This window comes from Stigmatopora argus, chromosome 13 (assembly GCF_051989625.1).
Source record: "Stigmatopora argus isolate UIUO_Sarg chromosome 13, RoL_Sarg_1.0, whole genome shotgun sequence".
Lineage (NCBI taxonomy): Eukaryota > Metazoa > Chordata > Actinopteri > Syngnathiformes > Syngnathidae > Stigmatopora > Stigmatopora argus.
This window is the reverse complement of record NC_135399.1, coordinates 17,943,587-17,962,639: the sequence shown is the minus strand read 5'-3', so window position 1 is coordinate 17,962,639 and position 19,053 is coordinate 17,943,587. Positions and strand designations below refer to the sequence as shown.

Below are 19,053 nucleotides of genomic sequence, written 5' to 3'. Positions count from 1 at the left end.
CCATCAAGTAGCATCTTTCCCGTGCAAAAATGCTCGCCATTGGGATACTCGATAGAAAAACCTAGGAGCGATATACCGTGATCAGAGTCGTCCATTTGCTTGCTCATCATAGGAATGAGCCTCAATGAAGTTGACCACGCGTCATCCTTTTGAACGGAAGTCGCTTCATTCGCTGCTAACCCTCCCACTTCTCATGGATCGGACGTCCAAGTGCCGGCAACGGAAGACAATATTTTTCAGGTGAGGTGACTTCCTGTATTTGGGCCATTTCTGGGTGACTTTTAGTTGGGTCATTTCCGGATCACTTCCTGTTTACAACAGGAAAAGTTTTTTAAAAAAGAGCAAGTTGTGGTTGGACGATGGTAGGGATGGAGGCCTTTTCCATTGGCCCTTGGGTATGTCGAAAAGAGGCTCCGCCCACTGTCCGCGCATCCCACGGCATGGAATCAAGAAGGTGTCTTCCGGCCGTTGGCTCCAACGACCCCAACAAAGACAGGAAACCCGGACGGACGAGCTGCCCTTTCCGACTCCCCGCGGGCTATTGTGTCCATTTAGCCTTTCCGCAACAGCTCAAGTGGTCCATAACTAATCCATTATTTCTTCCTATAAACTGTTTGGACATTTTGTCAACTTAAAATGATCATTTCTTTTTTTGACGTCACACCTTCAAAAGTCACTTGAGAACTTTTATTCCAATTTCAAGACAAAACATGTACGACACACACACACACACAAGCGCTCCCTTCGTCGGCGTTGTGATTGGCACGGCGATGGACTCTGATGCGAACGACACCTCCGCGCGTCCCAAAGTTCAGGCTAGGCTAGCCGGCCGTCCAGTGGGTGCTAAGCTAAGTGGCGGCCGGCCGGACGACGGGGTTCCCGTCGTGGCACCGCGTTGGAGGACGGCGGGAGAGTAGAGCTCCGAGGGCCCCCGCCACGGCGACCGATCGCCACGCTAGGCGTTTTCGGGCACTTCCCGGTCCTCCTCTTCTTCTTCCTCTCCCGGCCCCGCCCCTACAAGAGTCACCACGGCAACGGGTCACGCAGCGGCAGACCGCTAGCCAGCGGGCTAAGTGGCTGGCGTAGACACGTACCGTTCCATCCGGAACGGTTTTCCGTCCGGATGTCGGGCGACTCTTGGCGGTTTGGCGTTTGCTCGGGCGAGTCCCGTGATTGGTCGGCCCTGTGAACGGGGCTCTCTGACGACTCCTCCTCCTCCGGGTCTTCTTGCTCCCTATTGGCCAATTCTGTACCGCAAAAGGCACTTGAAACGGCGGCTCTGCGCGACAACCCGACCCGACGACGGCAATCAAACCAATTTGAACGGAAAAAAAACGGCAAAGAGCGGCAGACGAACGGAAAAGGAGTAGCGGTAGTTTTGGGGCGTACCGTCCACGGAGAGCTCCTTCCACCTGTCCTTGTTGCGGTTGATGACGTCGCTCAGGCGCCTCCCCAGCGCGGGCAGGTCGACGGCGGCCAGCGAGAAGTCGGCACGGTGGGCGCGCCTCTGGAGCGAGTCGACGGCCACCGAGCCGCTTCCCGACTCGCTCCCTTTCCTCTCCTCCTCCAGCAGGGGGGCCATGACTTTCTGGGCCACCTCCACCAGGACGCCGAAGGTGGGCTCCACGATGAAGTCGATGAAACCTGGCGGCCGGGCCGGTGGAAGGCCCGTCAATGTCCCCCGACAGACAAAAATGGCCTCCGGTTCCCTATTCTAGGCTAGCCTAGGCTAGGCTATCAAATGACACTCATTTTCTTTTGTTTGTTTTTCCATTTGTGGCCGCGTACTTGCTCAGATTTGGGCGGCTTCTTACCGATCTGCGACTGCGCGATCATGGTGGCTTTGCGGTCACACAGAGGAGAAAAGGGAAGGCCCAGCTCCACTTCTTTGTCCCCCTGCCGGCGCACAAATGGCCACTCTTCACTCGTCTCGTCATTCGCCAGCTCTTAAAAACCACTCCGAGCGACTTCCACGGAAGTGACGGCGTGATCGCCGTTGGGGAAGGCGGAAACGTCCACGAGGTCACGGGACGCACGCACCTGTCTGAAGAACTCCTCCATGAGACTGTGCGTCCAGCGGTAGTGCAGAGGCCAGCTTTTGGCCGGGTGGCTGATGTCGGCGGCGTGCAGCATCAGAGACAGAAGCTTCACCTTGTCCACGCTGGGTGGGAGAGAGAGCGAAAAGGAGGTGGTGCCGTCGCCGCCGGGCCGACGGATGGCGGCGAAGGAAGGCCGGTAGACCCACCCGTGCGGCTGCGCCAGGACGTTCCTCATGCTCTTGATCTGCTGGAAGTGGCACGACATGTCCGTCGACATCACCATCTCAATCACCAGCGCGCGCAGCTCCCTGAAGTCACGCAACGCAAGTGGGTCAACTTTCCATCGGCAGCGGCCGTACGTCAACGGAAGCAAAAATCATTGGAAAAAAGAAATAAGTCAATCAAAGGGAAAAAAAATGATCGGCAGCTATACGTCCACTTCCCCTTCCGGCTCCAAAAAATGGAGCCGTCGGACACGAGGCAAAAAAAAACCCAGCAACTGGCCTCCAGTCGTCCTTGTTGAGGTTGATCAGGATGTTGGTGTCGTCGTCCGCCATCAGCCTGTAGGCGGCGCTCACGTGGTGGTTCTCCAGCACCGAGCGGTCGTTGTACAAGGTGGCCACCTCGGACCTGAGAGATTTGAAAAAAAAAATCAATACATCAGCTGTGAAAGCCAAGAGTCACTGGGCGGGGCCTACCTGGTGTGGATGTGAAAGTTGTTGGTGGTGCCCGTGTGCTCAAAGTCGTGAATGGCCGCCGCCAAAACCATGGCCAGGATCTCCAGTTCGTTGAGCCAGTGCTGCGGGCCCCAACCCAGCCGGCGGTCAGGGTCGAACGGCTCGGGTCCGGTCGCGTCGAGTTTGCCGTTACCATGGTTCCCGTGTGCAGCATGAGAAAGTGCGCCGTCTGCGTCACGTCGGCGGCGTGGATCAGGTTGTGGTAGGGGTTCTTGTGTTTGCTGTAGCCGCTCTCCAGAGCCTCCACGAACTGGACCAGCGCCGGGACCGGGATCTGAAAGGCGGCCGGCCATATTTGCTTTCCCACCAGCGGACCATGTCTAGCCCGCCTCCCATGGGCGGCCTACCCTGAACCTGTTGATGAGGTCGTAGCGCGTGAGGAGGTCGTAGACCAGGAACTTGAGGGCGTGCTCGCCCGTGCCCTCATGAAGCAAAAAGACGTCAAAGGACCACTGGTCCACGTCCTACAAGCACACCGTGGAGTCGGGATGACCTTTCACCATTTCGTCCGCGTATGTTGAGACGCTCGTTCCGTCTCCGTTCTACGGCCCAAAGTTGGCGGCCTTTATTTTACCTTGAGCGCCGCGTTTGCCGCCGGCGGGTACGTCAGGCCGGCCATGTTGGACGTCCGTCTGTACATCCTGTCGCCGGCGCAGAGAGAGAGAGAGAGAGAAAGCGATGGGACAGACAAAAGGACGGCTTTTTCTTTCTTTCTTCCTCCTCCGGATGCCCGGTTGCCACGGCAACCACACATTTCACGGCTCGTTAAGCGTGCCGACATCGTAGCGGGAAAAAGGCATTCTGAAGTGCCGATCCAACTTGAATTGTTATCTGCAATGTCGATGACGCTTTTGATTGAAAAGAATTGGCCATTCTGGGTGACTTCCTGTAGAGTTTGGCAGATTTTTGGGTCACATGCTTTTGATTTTGGCTCCAAATGACTTTCTCTCTATTTTGGTGACTTTGGGTAATAATGCTGCTCATTATTACTGTCTCCCACAAAGGTCATTTTTGAAGACACTCAGCCGCAACCATTTTGATCGTGAATTTGGCCGCTTCTCGTTATTTCGGGGGCAATTTGGGTCCGGTTGACTGACTTCCCGATCACTTTGGGACCTTTTCAAAATGGCGGCGTCAGAGCGGAGCTAGCGGCAGGCGAAACGGCAACGGCGGGGTGAAGCGACCTCTCGACGAAAATGCCGGCCTGCACGGCGTGGACGATGCTGCGGAAGCGCGGCTTCTCCTCGGGGCGGCGCTTGGCCACGCCCATCTCGCGGCTGAAGGTGCAGGCCAGCCAATCGCGGACCTCCCTGGGCACCGACTCGGCCCGAAGCTCGCTCAGCTCGTCCTCGGGGTCCAACAGACGCCTGACGGACGGACAAACGGACCTGGTCGGACCTGGTCGGACTTCGTCGGTTTGGCGTCTCGGGTCGCTCGACTCACTTGGTCTCGTCGGCGTAGACGGCGTCCAGCATGGCGGCCGCCATCCGCAGGTTGGCGCGCAGCTGGCCGACGTCCACCACGCCGCGGTCCAGTTGCTCCATGGCCGTCTTCAGCCTCCGGGACAAAAGAGCGGGACGGGACGGTCACTTCCACGTCTGCTCGGCTTGGTGTTAAAACTTAACCGAGTCCAAATTGCTACGGAGATGCTGAAAAAAAGCATTATGGCTTCACGCTAACGTGAGCGCGGTCAAAGTTGCCACGGCGACGACGGATACCGTTCATCGCGGTCAGCGTCGCGCTAACGTTAGCACGGTTAAAACGGCCTTATAGACGCCGATAAAGAGCATTGTAGCTTCATGCTAACGTTAGCGCAGGGAGAATTGCCATAGTGATGCTGAGGCGAAAAAAGCATTAGAGCCACATGCTAGCGTTAGCACCATCCGAATGGCCACGGGGACACTAAAAAGAGCATTACGTAGCTTCGTGCTCACGGAAGTGCCAAAAGAGAGCGTTAGCATAGCTTCATGCTAGCGTTAGCACAGTCAAAATGACCACGGAGATGCAGAAAACGAGTGTGATAGCTCCACGCTAATGTGAGTTCGGTGAAAATTGCCGAAGGATAGAGCAGTTCAATTGGAGGGTCCTATTATTGAAAGTCAAAACGATTCAATTTGATGAGAAATGAGAAGATATGTCCAAATGAGATGGGCCTTTTTGGGAAAGAGTTCAACCTTCCATACGGCCGCCGATGGCCTTTTGAGTCCTCGGGCGCCGCCGCGCCCGAGGGAGTCGTGCGTGGAGCGTGTCGGAATCAAAGGAGAGCCGTTGTCGCGGTAACCAAAATGAAGGCGATACGGATTAGTTTCCATGGCGACGACGGGAGAGCGCGAGACGGGGAGCCAAAGTCGGGAAGCGCTCCGCTCCGACGGGAAGGGAAGCGCCCGACCGACGCTCTCACCTTTGTGATGTGCTTTTGTATTTCCGCCTGGAGGAAGGACAAGCAAACAATCAATGAGGAGGGAAGGAGCCCGGAGTCAGGAGCCCGCAACCAGGACCCCGGAGCCCCCTTTTCCTTACCGGATCCGAGCCCCCTGAAAAAGTCAGCCCATTCATGCTTGATGTATATCCCCGGGAGTGTTAATCTTCCAACTTGGAGGGGCTACAGCCTATGGTGTAAAGTTTTATGTCCTAATATTGCGATTGAAATTTGGGAAAGTCTCGTCGGATCATCCGAGAACTTGGAATAGGAGGGCGGATGTCGTCACGTGACAACTTTTTCCATCCATTTGAAGCGGGAGGACGGCCGTCCCTCCCGCTCCAAACGGGTGGAACGGACGTATGACGGCGACGGACTCCAACGCTGCTTTAATCTGCCGCCACTTTGTCCCCGGCGCCCCGTTCGAAAAGGACGGGACGGCGAGGGCCGCGGACCACGTGAAGGGCGTCCGGGGCGACGCGGGCCGGTCGCCATTGGCGACGATGACATCATGGCCAAACGAGAGCGGCGGCCCGCAATGAGTTGGTGGCGAAGTCGAGCGACGGCGGCGGCGGCGACGACGGCGTCACGGCGTCTTGACTTACATTCCTCGGAGGCGAAGCAGAACCTGACTGTTATGGTGGCGTTCTTCCTCCCGTTCGGCCATTTGTTGCTCTTCTCCCTGCGCCACTGCCGAGATCTGGACCTCCTCCAGCTCGTCCTCCTCCTCCTCACTTGGATCCTCCCGTACGTCTCGCTCCCCCTCCATCCGGATGATGTTTCTTTTCTCTTCCTCGTCCTCCTCCTCCTCACTTGGATCCTCCCGCTCCATGCTCAAAGGCTCCTCCCGCGCGTCTCGCTCACCCTCCGTACGGACGCTCCTTTTCTCCTCTTCCTCCTCCTCTTCTTCTTCCTCCTCCTCTCCTCCTTCTCGGTCCGGCTCCTCCTGCACCTGGCTGCGGTCCTCCTCCTGGGCGTTCATGCGGACGAGCGGGGGCAGAGGGAGGCGTCCGTCGAGCGGCGTCGTGGACGTCGGGCCACGCCGAGCGGGAAGTTCATGGAGTTGTTCCCTCCTGGCGTCAGAGTGGACCTCTGGGGGGGGGGGGCGGCTTTTGACGAAGCCGGCTGGCGGCGCCGACGAAAACGGCCGACTTGCCTCCGGTCCGACGGGTGGTCCCGGAGTGGATCGCCGTGGCAACCAACGCTGGCTGGCTGGATGGATGGATGGAGAGAGACAGAAAAAGAGAGAGAGAAAGAGAGGGCGGGAGGAGAAAGCCAAGCCCAGCGCATTGGACAGCGTTACCGTGGCAACGGCAAAGCGGCTGCTGGCTTTCAGAGAGTGATGGAATCCTGCGGCGCAGACTCCCCCTTTTTTTTTCCTCCTGCCCGACTCGTTTTCTTTCTTTATCTCTCTCTCTCTCTCTCCTCAAATGTAGCCATTTCATTTGTCCTCCTCCAGGCCGGTTGTTGCGGGGATGCTAAAAGACAAAAGAAAACATATACGTACGTAGTAGATATCAATAAGAAGTGTCCCGCACATGCCCCAACTCATCTCATCTCATCTCGTTTACTCATTAAGGTCGTGGGGGGTGCTGGAGCCTATCCAAGCTGACTCCGGGCCAGAGTTGGATTGTTGACCAGTCACGGACAACCATGCATACCCACACCCATACCGAGGGCAAATGTAGGGTGTCCAATCAGCCTACCATGCATGTTTTTTGGAATGTGAGAGGAAAGCAGAATACCTGGAGAATACCCACGCAGGCCCGGGTAGAACATGCAAACTCCACACAGGTGGACCAACCTGGATTTGAACCCAGGACCCCAGAGCCGGGAGGCCGACGCGCGCTAACCACTAGCGCCACCAGGCCATTGCCCCAACTCTATGCGGATATATTGGGTCCATGTTTGTATCTCTTTTGGGGACGAATGGTTTCGCGTCGTCGGGTTATCGCGATCAATTGCTGACGAAACGGCATATGAGCGCCACGGAATTCGATGACGAGGGCTAGGAATGGGCCTGGTGGAGCTCTGGCCGGCCGGCAGAGGGCGCTCTTTGCCAAATGTCCGACAAGGAGGCGGCGCTCTGGAGCCGAATCGACCGAAAGTCCCTCAGAACGAGACAAAGTCAGCAAGGAGGGATCCGGAGAACACCAGAAAAAAGGGACCAATGGAAGTAGAGAGAGAGAGAGAGACAAGCAGAAGCTCTGGAAGAAACGCAAAATGTACAGGAACTAGTGACAAAAAGAAACAGGAAGTGATGGAAAAATGTCCCCAAATCCACAGGAGGTCTCACACAATGACCCAATAAGTCACAGGACGTCACAGAAACAAAAGAGAATGAGCAAAATTCAACAGGTCGACCAAAATGGACCTAAAATCAACACCAAGTGACCTGGGAAGTCACCCAGAAGAAGTAGGAAGTGACCCAAATGAGCAGGGAGTCGCCCAGAGATGTTGCCAAATCAACAGGAGTGACTCATCTCAAGCAAAGGTCACCCCAGACCAGGCCAAAAGCATTCCATCGTGACTTGAAAGGAGTTGTCGATGCTACGTCCAATCATTTGGCCCCATTTCAAAAGTCGCCGGCGTTGTCAACGGTGGTAAGATGGCGCGGCCAAGAAAGACGCCAAAAGGCGTCCTCCATTTGGAAGGACGAGACGAGACCGGGCCGGGCCTAAGAGGGCCTTTGTGGACGCAGCTGCGCTCGTATTTATGTTGGAAAAGAGTGCTCTGGTTTCCCGGAATATTTGCGTGCGCGGAAAAGCAACACTTTTGTTTTTTTGCCTTTAATTGGAGCTTTCCGCGCCCGTGACGCACGCACGCGGGCAAGCGCTTGCTCGCTGGCGGCCACGTCCGTTGTTTTCTCATTTCAAGACGTGGCGCAGATGAGGACCAAAAGAAGGGGAAAAGTGCTGACGGGCTCCCTTCTACGTGTTGACACATGAGTCAGAAAAGCCGACGGGCCGGCGAGAGAGCCAGCCGGCCGACTGGCCGACCGGTCGGCCGGCCAATCGGCCGGCCAGGGCCCTGGCGGCGAGTCAAGGCAAACAGCAGAAGCTCCCAAACAACATCTGACAAGCATTACTGCTGTCTCGCGCCCGTGGCGTTCCTTGGCGCCCCGCCCGGGGCTTTTTGAGCCTCTTTTCTTTTGGGAACAATATAGGAAATGAATGAATGAATCTATGGCGGCGCCCGACAAGACGTCGTCCTCCCCGGAGAGTGTTCCCGTGCGACGTCAACATCGCGATCGTAGCACATTTATCGCCACGTCAAATTGCGCACTATTTCGTGATTGCTTGCCACGGATGACGCGTCCCATCCGATGGAAGCGGGACGGTCGGCGGCCCTCACGCTTCCAACGAATGTGACGTCGACTGGTCAACAAAACAAGTCTCTTCCGGTCGGAAGTCACCGCTACGGGGAGACAGGCTGGCCGGGGAACCTAACAGCACCCCCCAAAAAACGACCTTTAGACAGGGTCGTTAAAAGCCGGCCGGCCGGCCGGCCAGCCGGACATCCAGAGGAGGCTCCCTCCTCTGTCGTCGGCCGTCACCCGATGCCGGCCCGAGCAATTTGACACGTCGCGTATCGCTAATTCCAACAGGAAGTCGGCCGGCCTGGGGGTAGGGGGGGGAGCGGACAGAGCGGACTTAGCGGAGGGAGGGCAGAAAGGAAAGGGGAGACGAGGGAGGGAGGAAAGGGAACCTCCCTCTTTTCTTTTCTTCTCCCTTCCTTCCTTCCTTCCTTCACCACTTCGTCCCGCCTCACTCCGTCCCACCTCGCTCCCGTCCCGCCTCGCTCCCGTCCCATCGGACGTCAGAAGAGCCGGCGGCGAGCGTCGGAGCGCACCGAGGCACGAGCGGTCTGCGAGGAAAGGCTGCGATGAGGCGCTGGGGCGCTTGGTGGTGGTGGGCGGCGGCCTGCTGCCTGGGGCTGTGTCCGGCGGGGGCGGGAGCGGCGGCTTGCGAGCCGGTTCGGATCCCGCTGTGCCGCTCCATGCCCTGGAACATGACCAAGATGCCCAACCATCTGCACCACAGCACACAGGACAACGCCGTGCTGGCCATCGAGCAGTTCGAGGGACTCCTGGGTCAGTCGGGTGGCGGTCGGCCGTCGACCGGCCGTCGACCGGCCGTCGACCGGCCGTCGACGCCATCCGCCGACACCAAACGCCGTTTATCCGCCCACGCAGGGACGGGCTGCAGCGCCGACCTGCTGTTTTTCCTGTGTGCCATGTACGCGCCCATCTGCACCATCGACTTCCAGCACGAGCCCATCAAGCCGTGCAAGGCGGTGTGCGAGCGCGCCAAGCGCGGCTGCGAGCCCGTCATGAGGCGTTACAACCACAGCTGGCCCGACAGCCTCCACTGCGGCGAGCTGCCCCTCTACGACCGCGGCGTCTGCATCTCGCCCGAGGCCATCGTCAAGGCCGACGCTCCCGGTAATACGCACGCTTCTCTCTCAGACCCCGCCCCCCCCTCCCCAAGGAACGCTCGCTCACCTTTTTCGCGGCGCCGTCGTGACTTTGTCCGCAGACGCGTCCTGGCAGGACCCCGGCAGGTGCGACCCAGGTGGCGACCTTCGACCTTAGAAACAACAACAACATCAACAGAGTCACATATCATTTGATTCTTCTCCTCCCTGGGACATTTTTTTCAATCCGTAGAATCCAGCCCGGACTTCCCCCTGGACGCCAACGACCTACACTGCCGAGGAGTCGTGGGTAAAGACCGGGCGCCCCGCGGGGTCACGAAGTCACGGCCCCACCGACGCCGCCCTTCTGTCTTTGCAGATCGCTGCCAATGTAAGACGGTCAAGATGGGGCTGAAAAGCTACCTGAAGAACAACTACAACTACGGTGAGTCCCCGCGCACGCCATCAAAAGTCTACGCGCCCCCGCGGGAACGCCCAAATGGCGGCGAGCGATAGGCCAGTTGACGCGGCGGTAGAAGCGGACCTCGGTCAGAACTGAAAATTGGGATGGGGCTGGGAAAAGTCTCATTTACGGTGGAGTCCGTTTTTGGACTTGGATTTGAAAATACGCGAGGCGAAATGAGGCGAGCGGACATGCCGACCCCCCCCCCCCCCCCCCCCCCACAGCCATCCGGGCCCGCGTGCGCGAGGTGCGCGCGCGCGGCATGGAGCCGGCGGCGGTGGTGGAGGTTCGCGAGGTGCTCAAGTCGTCGCTGGTGCACATCCCCCGGGAGACGCTCACCCTGCACTACTCGTCGTCGTGCCGCTGCCCGCCCGTCACCGCCGGCGACGAGTACCTGATCATGGGCTACGAGAACGAGGAGACGTCCAGGTAGCCCCGATGATTGCTCGAATGGTCGCTCACCCGAATGATCGCCCGCTCGCTCGCTCGGTCGTAGGTTGCTGCTGATCGACGGCTCCATCGCGCTCAAGTGGAAGGACAGGATGGGGCGCAAAGTCAAGGTATTTGCTAAGCCTTCCTCCCTTCATTTTCAGCACTTTGTCAAGATGGTCCATTTTGACGTTTGACATTGACTTGACCTTAAGAAAGGAATACATTGAGGGCTAAAAAAAAAATCTTTCCTTTTCTGTGCTAGCGCTGGGATCAGATTCTGCAAGGAAAAGCCCGAGCCGCTCATCGCCGGAGTCGCCACTGAGCCCCGACCCCCCGACCTGCCCCCCGACTACCACCAAAGCGTGTATATTGCACTATGGCGAGCGCGGATTTCCCGTACGCCAATTATCCCAAGATGGCCGGCGGCTCTTAGCCCGACGCGTACGCCAGATCTGCCATGGCGAGCCAATAGCTGAATGTAGTGGACTTCTCTTTGCACAAGGGCGTTTTGCGTGCGTTTTGCGTGCGTGCGTGCGTGCGTGCATGCGTGCTCCCTTTTCCCGCCATAAAGGGAATTTCCGCCACCTCGGTGACCCCAAAAATCACCGTATTTACCAGGCTATGTCGGCTTTTTATCAAGGTGAGAAAAAAACCCAACTTTTTGGAAACGAGTACTGCTGCTGCTGCTGCTCTCAAAGGGATTTTGTTTGACGTACCATGCTTGAAAAGGACAAATTGAGTGGAAAAGAAAAGTACGGAAAAATAAACCCCCAAAAAACTCTTTTAAAGAGGGAGTCTCGTTTTTGTGGAGGTTTTTTTTCCATGTTCAATTCCTATTTCGGCGCGAAGGTCTCCGTCTTACCTTCTTCATTTCCCGTGTTTTGTCAGCTGCGTTTGGGCCCCGCCAGGCAAGGGAAAATGTTTTGCTGTGGGATTTACGGCAGCGGCGGCGGTGGCGGCGGCCTCCTCCTCCTCCTCCTCCTCGGCGACGTCCATTCCAGCTGAAAACACACACAAACACACACACACACCTGCCTGAATGAGAGCCCGGCTGTTCCCGTGGAGGGGCGCAAACAGGATATTGCCCATCCGTCGGCGAGACGCCAAACATTCCTTGGAGCCGGACCGGCCCTATTTAGAGTGGACCAATTGGGACGGCCAGAAACTTTCCGCCACAAAGCATTCTGTGTTTTGATTATTGTCATTAGCTCTTCACATTGGTTTTGTATTAGTCTGGCTCCCACATTTTGGCTGGACATTGCAACCAAAATACATGCAAAGGAACTCCATTATAATAGCAAATAGTATTATATAAGATTTGCTTTTTTATTTATAGCGCAAGTGTTGATAGGCCTGAGGTAAAAAAAAAAAGAAGACAATATATAACATAGTAAATGTTAATGCAGTGGTACCTCGACCTACGATCAGCTCTACCTATCTAGGCTGTTTATCACTGGAGCGCTTTTTTTGCCGCATCTCTTTCGTGTATAACAGATATCTACGAGCACCGAACGATTTATTCAGACGAGTATCGATCAGGAAACGCACAAGACGCGTGCGCGGGCAAAAAGAGGGCTTTGTGGGTAATGAAGTATACTCGTGCACACAACACCGATTGCCAATGGCACCCTTTCTCAGACTAAAACTCCATTACCCACAATCAATATGTGGGTAGGCTGTTGCATTTCCTGTTTCCCCCTTAGCCTGTTAGCTCCCGTTGGCGGAGCGATCGCTAATTCAAGACTACTACTCGTTCGCAAGTAGTCGTGCGTTATCCTATTGTGAGGACATCTGTGTGCATCATTTTCGGAATATTTTGAAGGCAATACAACAGCAAACAGCCCATCGATAGCGAACGTGAGGGTGGAGGCGTGGCAAACCGCCAACCCGGCAAGAACGAAGGTAACAAAAAAAAAATTCAGTTTTGTGTAGTTACATTAAACGTATGTTTGAGTGTGTCTGTATATATTAATCCAAGTTCATTTAAATTTGTTTGTTCCGTTAAGAGTGCGTTGTCGTGGAACAGTCCCCCCGAAACCCACCCCCTCTATGCGTCTCTCTCTCTCTCCCGTCGGCAAAATCCGCCTAATTTTAGTTATATAAACACATTTTATTACTATTAAACCACTAGTTATGTGTTACTTTGTAGCTCGACATAGGTTCTCAGTCCCGGAACGGATTAAGATCGTATGTCGAGGTACCACTGTAGTATCTGAAAAGCCAATGAGTTATCATGGATTCGTAAATCGACCCTATATCAGAGAAACACAGCACCCTCTGCCGGAAGGCACGGATTTCGACTTTGAGCAATGGCAACAAAAACACGTCTTTTTCAGCGCGACAGCGCCGCCTGCTCGTCACGCCGCAACGACACGCACTTTGGGCCGCTTCGGACGTGACCGCCATTTAATTTGCTTACGGAAAAAAAGGAAAAGTTGTCTCCCCTCGTCGGCAGCTTCCAGCGACGTGCCCGGCCGATTCCACCCAAATGACGGACGGTGAGAACACTTTAGTTTGTCTGGGTTTTATTTGTGGGAAATATAGTGCACCGACCGGTAACAGTGTCTCCTGGTTTTAGCTCACAGAGTAAATAGCAACCACAGAGACGTCCATACAAACAAACAAACAAACAAAAACGTTTTAAAAAGGAGTCGGTCTTGTCAGTCGGCGTCGGCGTAGTGTTTGTGGCTCCGCCTCCCGTCCCATCAGAGTTCGTCCTGAGACCATAAAATCGCCGGTCACTCTCCCGCTCGCGTCGGCACGAGGGCGAGTGACAAAAACCGGTGTGGCTTCAAATGTGCTCGACGACGGGCCTCAAAGGGCGCGCGTGTTTCGGCGTGGCTCACCTTCGCGCCGGGTAACCGTGACGTCGAGTCTCGCAATCTCCGCCGGATGACCTCCGCGATGGCGTCGGCGTCGCGACTGTTGATGTTCTCCACGCCGCGGGAGGGCTGTCCACACAAAAGCACGACTCGCCTTTAAACCCTTGACGACGACGACAAAGCGGCGCTGGATTCCCTCCCGGTTCGGACGCCCGTCCTCACCCCGCCGGCGTAGAAGCGGACCGTGGGGTAGCTGGCGATTCCGGCTTGCTGACAGGTCCCGTGATGAGCCTGGCAGTCCACCTTTCCGGCCCGGACTTCCCCTTTGAGGACCTGCGGGGGGACACGGCGGACAAACGAGCGGTCGGACCGGGCCGGCCCGGGCGGACGAGGCGGCTTTGGCGGAGGGCCGGCGTCTCACCCGAGCCAGGACTTCAAACTCGGGGGAAAAATGCTTGCAGGGGCCGCACCACGGGGCGTAAAAGTCCAGCACCCAGGGCTCGGTGCCCTCCAGCACCAGCGAGCGGAAGGAAGTCGCCGTCAGGTCCGTCGAGGCCCTGGGCAGAGCGCTGCCGACGGCGCCGACGGCGGGCTTAAAACGCTTGACGGGCAACGATACGTAGAGACGAGGAAGAAAATGAAGAGCAACCTGAGGGCCCACCACCGCAGGGATTGCGCGTCTCGGTGCCAGCCGTTGTACGTCCTGTGCAGAAAAACGGCGTCAGGTGGGGCGCGCGCCGCCGAGGACGCCAGGGAGCCGGCGAGCGTACGTGTAGCGGAAGGCCGTGCGCTCGCCGGCCGAGTACAGGCGGATTTCCGGGTACGAGCGCACGTCTTGACTCTGGCAGAAGGAGCGGAAGCGCTGACAGTCCACCGAGGCCACGCCCACCTGGCCCGACAGCATCTGGGAAGACGGGAGCCAGGTCAAAGGCGAAGGAGAGCTTTGCGTCCGTCCTTCGAGCGCCCCGTACCCGTGCCGCGCGCCTCCACTCGGGCATCAGGGCTCGGCATGGACCGCACCACGGGGCGTAGAAATCCACGGCCCACAGCTCGCCTCTGGCCAGACCTGCCGGGCGAGGATCAGGTCAGAGGAGGACGGCACGGCCGCCACCGCCGTGTGGGTCCACCGCTTTACCTTTGACTTTCTCCGCAAAGCCGGCCGGGTCCAGGGCCTCCACGGACGGGTGGACCAGGTCCTGCGTAGAGGCAGGCGAGAGGTGAGCGGGGAGGAAGGAGGGTGGGAAATGGCGACGGCCGCCCACCTGGATGAACTCCAGGATGCCCTCGGCGGAGTGTTGTCCTTCGTACTCGTGAAGAGAAGAGCCGTTCAGGATCACCGTGGTGGGATACGAGTCCACGTTGTACTGGCGGCCGCGTTTCAAAACACACGATGGGGGAAAAAAATGAAAACGAGTGCCACATGAAGATGGAAGTCAAGACTAAGAACTTCTAACTATGAATTTTCAACCCTCGTTGATTCTGTCTGCGGGTTCTTGCCAGTTCGTGGCATTTTCATTTCATGGACGCAGGAGGGCGCTAAAGACGAAAGAACAGATTTCCCAATGGGGGCTCACGGCCGCTAAATCTTTGCCGTCGGCTTACCGTGGAGCAGAGGCTGGGGTGGACGGTGCAGTCCAACGTCCCGAACTTGACGCGACCGGCCAGCTGGACGGACGCCTTCCTCAACTCGGGAAGCAGCGCTCGACACGGAGGGCACCACTGCGTCGCCGCGCCGTCGGACCAGACGGAGAGAGCACCAAACCGCCGTCAGACCCGGGGAAGCGGACAAAACGGGCGTTCGGCGTCTCACGAGGCGTCTACCGGGGCGAAGAAGTCCACCAGCCAGGGCTCACGGGGGTCCGACGGGAAGTTGTCGGGCCTCAGCGTGGTGACGTGGGCGCCCACGCTTTCCCTGGCGAAAGCCACCACGTTGTACGCCGCATCCTTGCCTGCGTGGGAGCGGGGCGGCCGGATCAGAAAGAGCGCAATGACCAAGGGGAGCCCACGTACCGTGATGGATCTCAAAGTCGTGGACCCCCAGGCCTTTGAAGGCGGCCACGCAGGCTCCGCCGATGTGGAGGGAGCGGCACAGCCGCGCCTCGGCCAGGCAGTCCACGCACCCCACCTGAAGGAAGAGCGAAAGGGCGCCGGCGTCAGACCAAGGGCTCGGCCGGGCGGTCCGCTCGAAAGGGCGCCACCTTCCCACCTGGATGTGGTCGTCGCGCAGGAAGAGCCGCAGCTTCTTGTACTGGTCCGGGGCCGGCGAGCCGAAGGTGAAGGCCACCAGCCAGCGGTGGCGGGCCAGCTCGTCCTCAAAGTCGCCGGCGCCCAGCCGCCGCAGCTCGGGCAGGCGGCGCAGGACCAGCGCGTAGATCTCCCGGACGTCCAGGGTGCGCAGCCACTGAGGAAAGAGTGGGCGGTCATTTGGCGTCGCGCCCCAAAGCTTGGCGGGCTCGGACGGCGCTGACCGGATCGCCGTCTTCTCCGTCCAGCGAGCTTCCGGGCGGGAAGAAAGCCGTGGCTCCGTCAGTCACCTGAGCGCATAGCAGAGGCGCACTAGTTAGTCGAGCTGTACGATAGACCCCGTCAAAACGAGATAAAACATCCACCGTAATAGTGCCGTGCAATGCACATTTTGGCCAGCAGACGGCGCCAAATTTCAATTTATCCAAGTAGTAACTACAACAGGGGAGCCCCGGTTTGCCCATCCCTGAACTAGAACTACCAGGCGTGTTAAAGACACGTCATTTCTTACTGATGCATATTTTTGTGGTCTATGGTTGAAATTGTAAGGGCATGGTTTTGCCCCCTGACCTGGAAACTGTTGCAGAGTTGCGGCTCGGCGACGCAGTCCATCCATCCCACCTTGGCCAGGCCGTCCTTAAAAAAAGGCGCAAAAAGGCGCTGGCGACGTGCCTTTCCTTTAGAATGTTAGCGTGCGGGACCTCACCAACATGGACGCCAGCTTCTGCCGACTCCGGCGTTCCAGGCAATCTGCGGACGACGCACGCACGCACGCGCCGGTTAGCGCACGCCGAGCCGAGCGTCAAGGCGGAGCGCGGACGTTTACCTCCCGTGTCCGCGCAGAAAGTGATGAGCCATCCCAGCCCCGACGCGAAAGCGGCCTCGATCTCTTTGAAGGCGTTGCCTGGCGACGGCACGGGGGAGAATCTCAGTGGAGGACCAATAGATGGACGGACGGGCGGACGGGTGGTCAAACGGCGCTCACCTTGCCACAGCTGCGTCACGCCGCTCTTGACGAACTGCATGCCGAAGGTCACCAGATTTTCCGTGTTGCGCTCGCCGTGGAATTTCTCGGGTTTCTGAAATGGGAGACCGTGTCATGCGCTCGCAAAGAAAACGGCGAGAATCGGTCGGCAGCGGCCAAAACGTAGCAAAAACGAAGCACACGGACGGACGAATGTCTTGAGAAAATGAAGTGCCCAGAGAAGAGGAGAAAATGAAGAAATACGCCAGAAAAAGAGAAAGCCAAGCGAAACATTTGCGTACCCGTCCGGCTCGGAACACCACGAGGCTGGGGTAGCTGTTGATGCCTTTGGCGCGACACAGGTGGTGGTTGTCGCCGCAGTTGACCGCCCCGATCCGGAGGGCGCCGTCCAGCTCCTTGGCCAACTCCCGCCACTGCCACCGACCATTATTTAGCTTCAATGCTCTTTTGGCGGACGGCGGGTGGCGTTACCGTAGGGGCCAGCTGGTGGCAGTGCGAACATCGCGGCGAGTAAAAGTTGACGAACCAGATCTCTCCGGAATTCACCGCCGCTTCTGAATCCAAGAGGAATGGGGTTGATCAGCTTCTTAAAAGATGTTCCTCACCTCCTCCTATCGAACGTCGCTTGAAGTTTTGGGATCTTTCCTACCAAACTCCGCGCTATCCAGAGTGATGATCTCCGAGTCGTCGTCGTAGATGCCTGAGCAAAGAAAACGACATCAGGAGGAGGACGCCGTCGCGGTCTTGTTCCGCGGCGGGCCCGCCGAGCACTCACCAAAGTCGTAGCGGTAGTAGTTCCAGCTCTCGTAGCGGCCCCCCTGTTGCTCGTCCAGCCCCTTCTCGCCGTACTTGTCGTACTTCTTGCGCAGCTCCTTGTCCTTCAGGACCTCGTACGCCCGGTTCACCTCCAGGAATTTGTCGTGGGCCTCGGGGTCTCCCTGCGCGTTTCAAGAAAGGTGTGAACAAACTTTGGAACGGCGACCACGCGTCCCATCCGTCGAGAGCGGGAGGGGCGGCGTAACCGGGCCCCCGCCGTTCAAAACGCACGGGACGACTTTTTCTTTGATTTGTTTTTTTCTCCTCACGGGATTCTTGTCGGGGTGCATGGTGAGCGCCAGTTTCTTGAAGGCTTGGCGGATCTCGCGGGTGCCGGCCTCCCTGCCCACCCCCAGGAGCTGGTAGAAGTCGGCGCCTCGGACGGAGCCGGCCAGCAGGGCGGCGGCGAAGAGCAGCAGCGGCGTCAGCGAGGCTAGCCGGGAACGCGTCGCCATGGCGGCGGTTGTGGCACCACTGGATGCAGAGGAAAGTCAGGTTAGGGTCGCTATTCTCGCGGCTTCCGTTCACGGCGACGGGCGTTCCAATGCGGTCCTCCATCGTTTATCGAGGACGACGCAAAACTGGAGGGAATATTTTCTGCTCTTTTTACGAAAGAAAATTTGAGAATGTTTCCCTTCTTCAATTCAAAAATTAAATAGCCAGTAATTCATAACAGGTCACTTTTTATGCCTTTTTTGTAATATGAAACTTACCTCAGAACTATGCGAGATTCATTTTGAAACTATTTATCCAAATTGACAATGAGTTGTATTATGTATTCCCTCTTGGATTCCACGCATAAAATACCCCAGAAGGAATGCCTTTAGCGGAAATACTTGACATTGTTTTTGTTGACGTGTACTCTAAAAGGCGTCCCCGCACCTGAACACTAATTAAGTGTTCATCATCGTTTAAAAAAACAAACAGGTATACTGTCGAGAGTATCAAATTACAAAGTGAACACAAGAAGCTTCTATTTCCTTCCCGAAAACGAATTTTTAATGTTAAAACTAGCAAAAAATTGACCTGACAATAATTTATTGCTTTTAAAGTACCCCAAAACTAGCAAAGGGCGGCTCATAAGCGAAGAGAGAGTACAAGTGTTCCCAATTGCGCTAACGTGTTAGCTTGACCACTTTATAGTCCTTTTAAACGCTTTATGAACAAGGTTGGTGATACTTTTTTATCCAATTTGCAGAACGTGAAACTATACCTTTGAGTCTTGTTCACCGCCGAAGTGTAAGTTTAAGAGAGGACCGTCCAAAGTGGAGAACGTGAAAAGATCCTGCTTGACATCCGGATGACGCCGGGATCAAGTTACTGCTAAGACTTTTCATCTTCCCTCCAAAGCCTTTCAAAATAAAACAGTGCAACGTTTGGTTTGGAAAGTAAACGGTTGTGAGGCCAGGCCCGCGTACAGCAAATACTATCTCTCATCAATCGTTTTCTTTACCTCAAAATGTGAATGTGCCACAAAACCTGATTTATACGATGTTTAAATTCTGCCTTGCTTATTTTACTGTGGAGTTGACCTCACTCCGACAAGCACATTTTGATGCGTTCACTTGCAAAAGAAAATAAACACACAGTGCCAAAACGGCTAGAACTGGCCTATACGTTTATTGTTTTACTTTTTCCAGTCTTCTTGTCAACGATACACGTCCGTTCATTCGTTTTCTG

General features: G+C 56.6%; 3 protein-coding genes across 12 annotated transcripts; 1 reads left to right on the top strand and 2 right to left on the bottom strand.

Annotated features, from left to right (window-relative positions):
* Positions 1-673: 673 nt before the first annotated feature.
* pde1a (phosphodiesterase 1A, calmodulin-dependent) lies at positions 674-11,553 on the bottom strand. 9 transcript variants are annotated; one of them, XM_077617412.1, is made up of 19 exons: positions 11,369-11,553; positions 9,700-9,784; positions 6,352-6,673; positions 6,001-6,287; positions 5,801-5,928; positions 5,178-5,204; positions 4,220-4,333; positions 3,961-4,143; positions 3,351-3,417; positions 3,124-3,240; positions 2,910-3,050; positions 2,738-2,838; positions 2,540-2,669; positions 2,246-2,343; positions 2,041-2,161; positions 1,815-1,896; positions 1,390-1,644; positions 1,095-1,247; positions 674-1,014 (listed from the first exon to the last, which is right to left on the bottom strand). In XM_077617412.1, the coding sequence occupies exons 3-19, from the start codon at positions 6,638-6,640 to the stop codon at positions 956-958; spliced, it is 2,352 nt and encodes a 783-aa protein (XP_077473538.1). In that variant the 5' UTR covers positions 6,641-6,673; positions 9,700-9,784; positions 11,369-11,553; the 3' UTR covers positions 674-955. The 9 variants fall into 9 exon arrangements, with proteins under 9 accessions (XP_077473538.1, XP_077473536.1, XP_077473539.1 ...); XM_077617410.1 differs by having other exon boundaries at positions 5,801-6,287; XM_077617413.1 differs by lacking the exon at positions 5,178-5,204.
* Positions 8,839-11,294, top strand: frzb (frizzled related protein). 2 transcript variants are annotated; one of them, XM_077617422.1, is made up of 8 exons: positions 8,847-9,288; positions 9,391-9,639; positions 9,734-9,769; positions 9,865-9,921; positions 9,991-10,056; positions 10,299-10,503; positions 10,571-10,634; positions 10,769-11,294. In XM_077617422.1, the coding sequence occupies exons 1-8, from the start codon at positions 9,081-9,083 to the stop codon at positions 10,826-10,828; spliced, it is 945 nt and encodes a 314-aa protein (XP_077473548.1). In that variant the 5' UTR covers positions 8,847-9,080; the 3' UTR covers positions 10,829-11,294. The 2 variants fall into 2 exon arrangements, with proteins under 2 accessions (XP_077473547.1, XP_077473548.1); XM_077617421.1 differs by having other exon boundaries at positions 8,839-9,288; positions 9,865-10,056.
* Positions 11,554-13,014: 1,461 nt separating the features above from the next.
* Positions 13,015-18,724, bottom strand: dnajc10 (DnaJ (Hsp40) homolog, subfamily C, member 10). Its single transcript, XM_077616805.1, has 24 exons — positions 18,587-18,724; positions 17,643-17,847; positions 17,333-17,495; positions 17,207-17,257; positions 17,029-17,111; positions 16,839-16,970; positions 16,558-16,651; positions 16,399-16,476; positions 16,279-16,322; positions 16,143-16,208; positions 15,797-15,862; positions 15,535-15,729; positions 15,339-15,453; positions 15,150-15,277; positions 14,931-15,047; positions 14,591-14,692; positions 14,464-14,524; positions 14,300-14,394; positions 14,099-14,232; positions 13,978-14,031; positions 13,750-13,897; positions 13,551-13,661; positions 13,353-13,457; positions 13,015-13,223 (listed from the first exon to the last, which is right to left on the bottom strand). The coding sequence occupies exons 2-24, from the start codon at positions 17,826-17,828 to the stop codon at positions 13,212-13,214; spliced, it is 2,340 nt and encodes a 779-aa protein (XP_077472931.1). The 5' UTR covers positions 17,829-17,847; positions 18,587-18,724; the 3' UTR covers positions 13,015-13,211.
* Between the last annotated feature and the right edge of the window lie 329 nt (positions 18,725-19,053).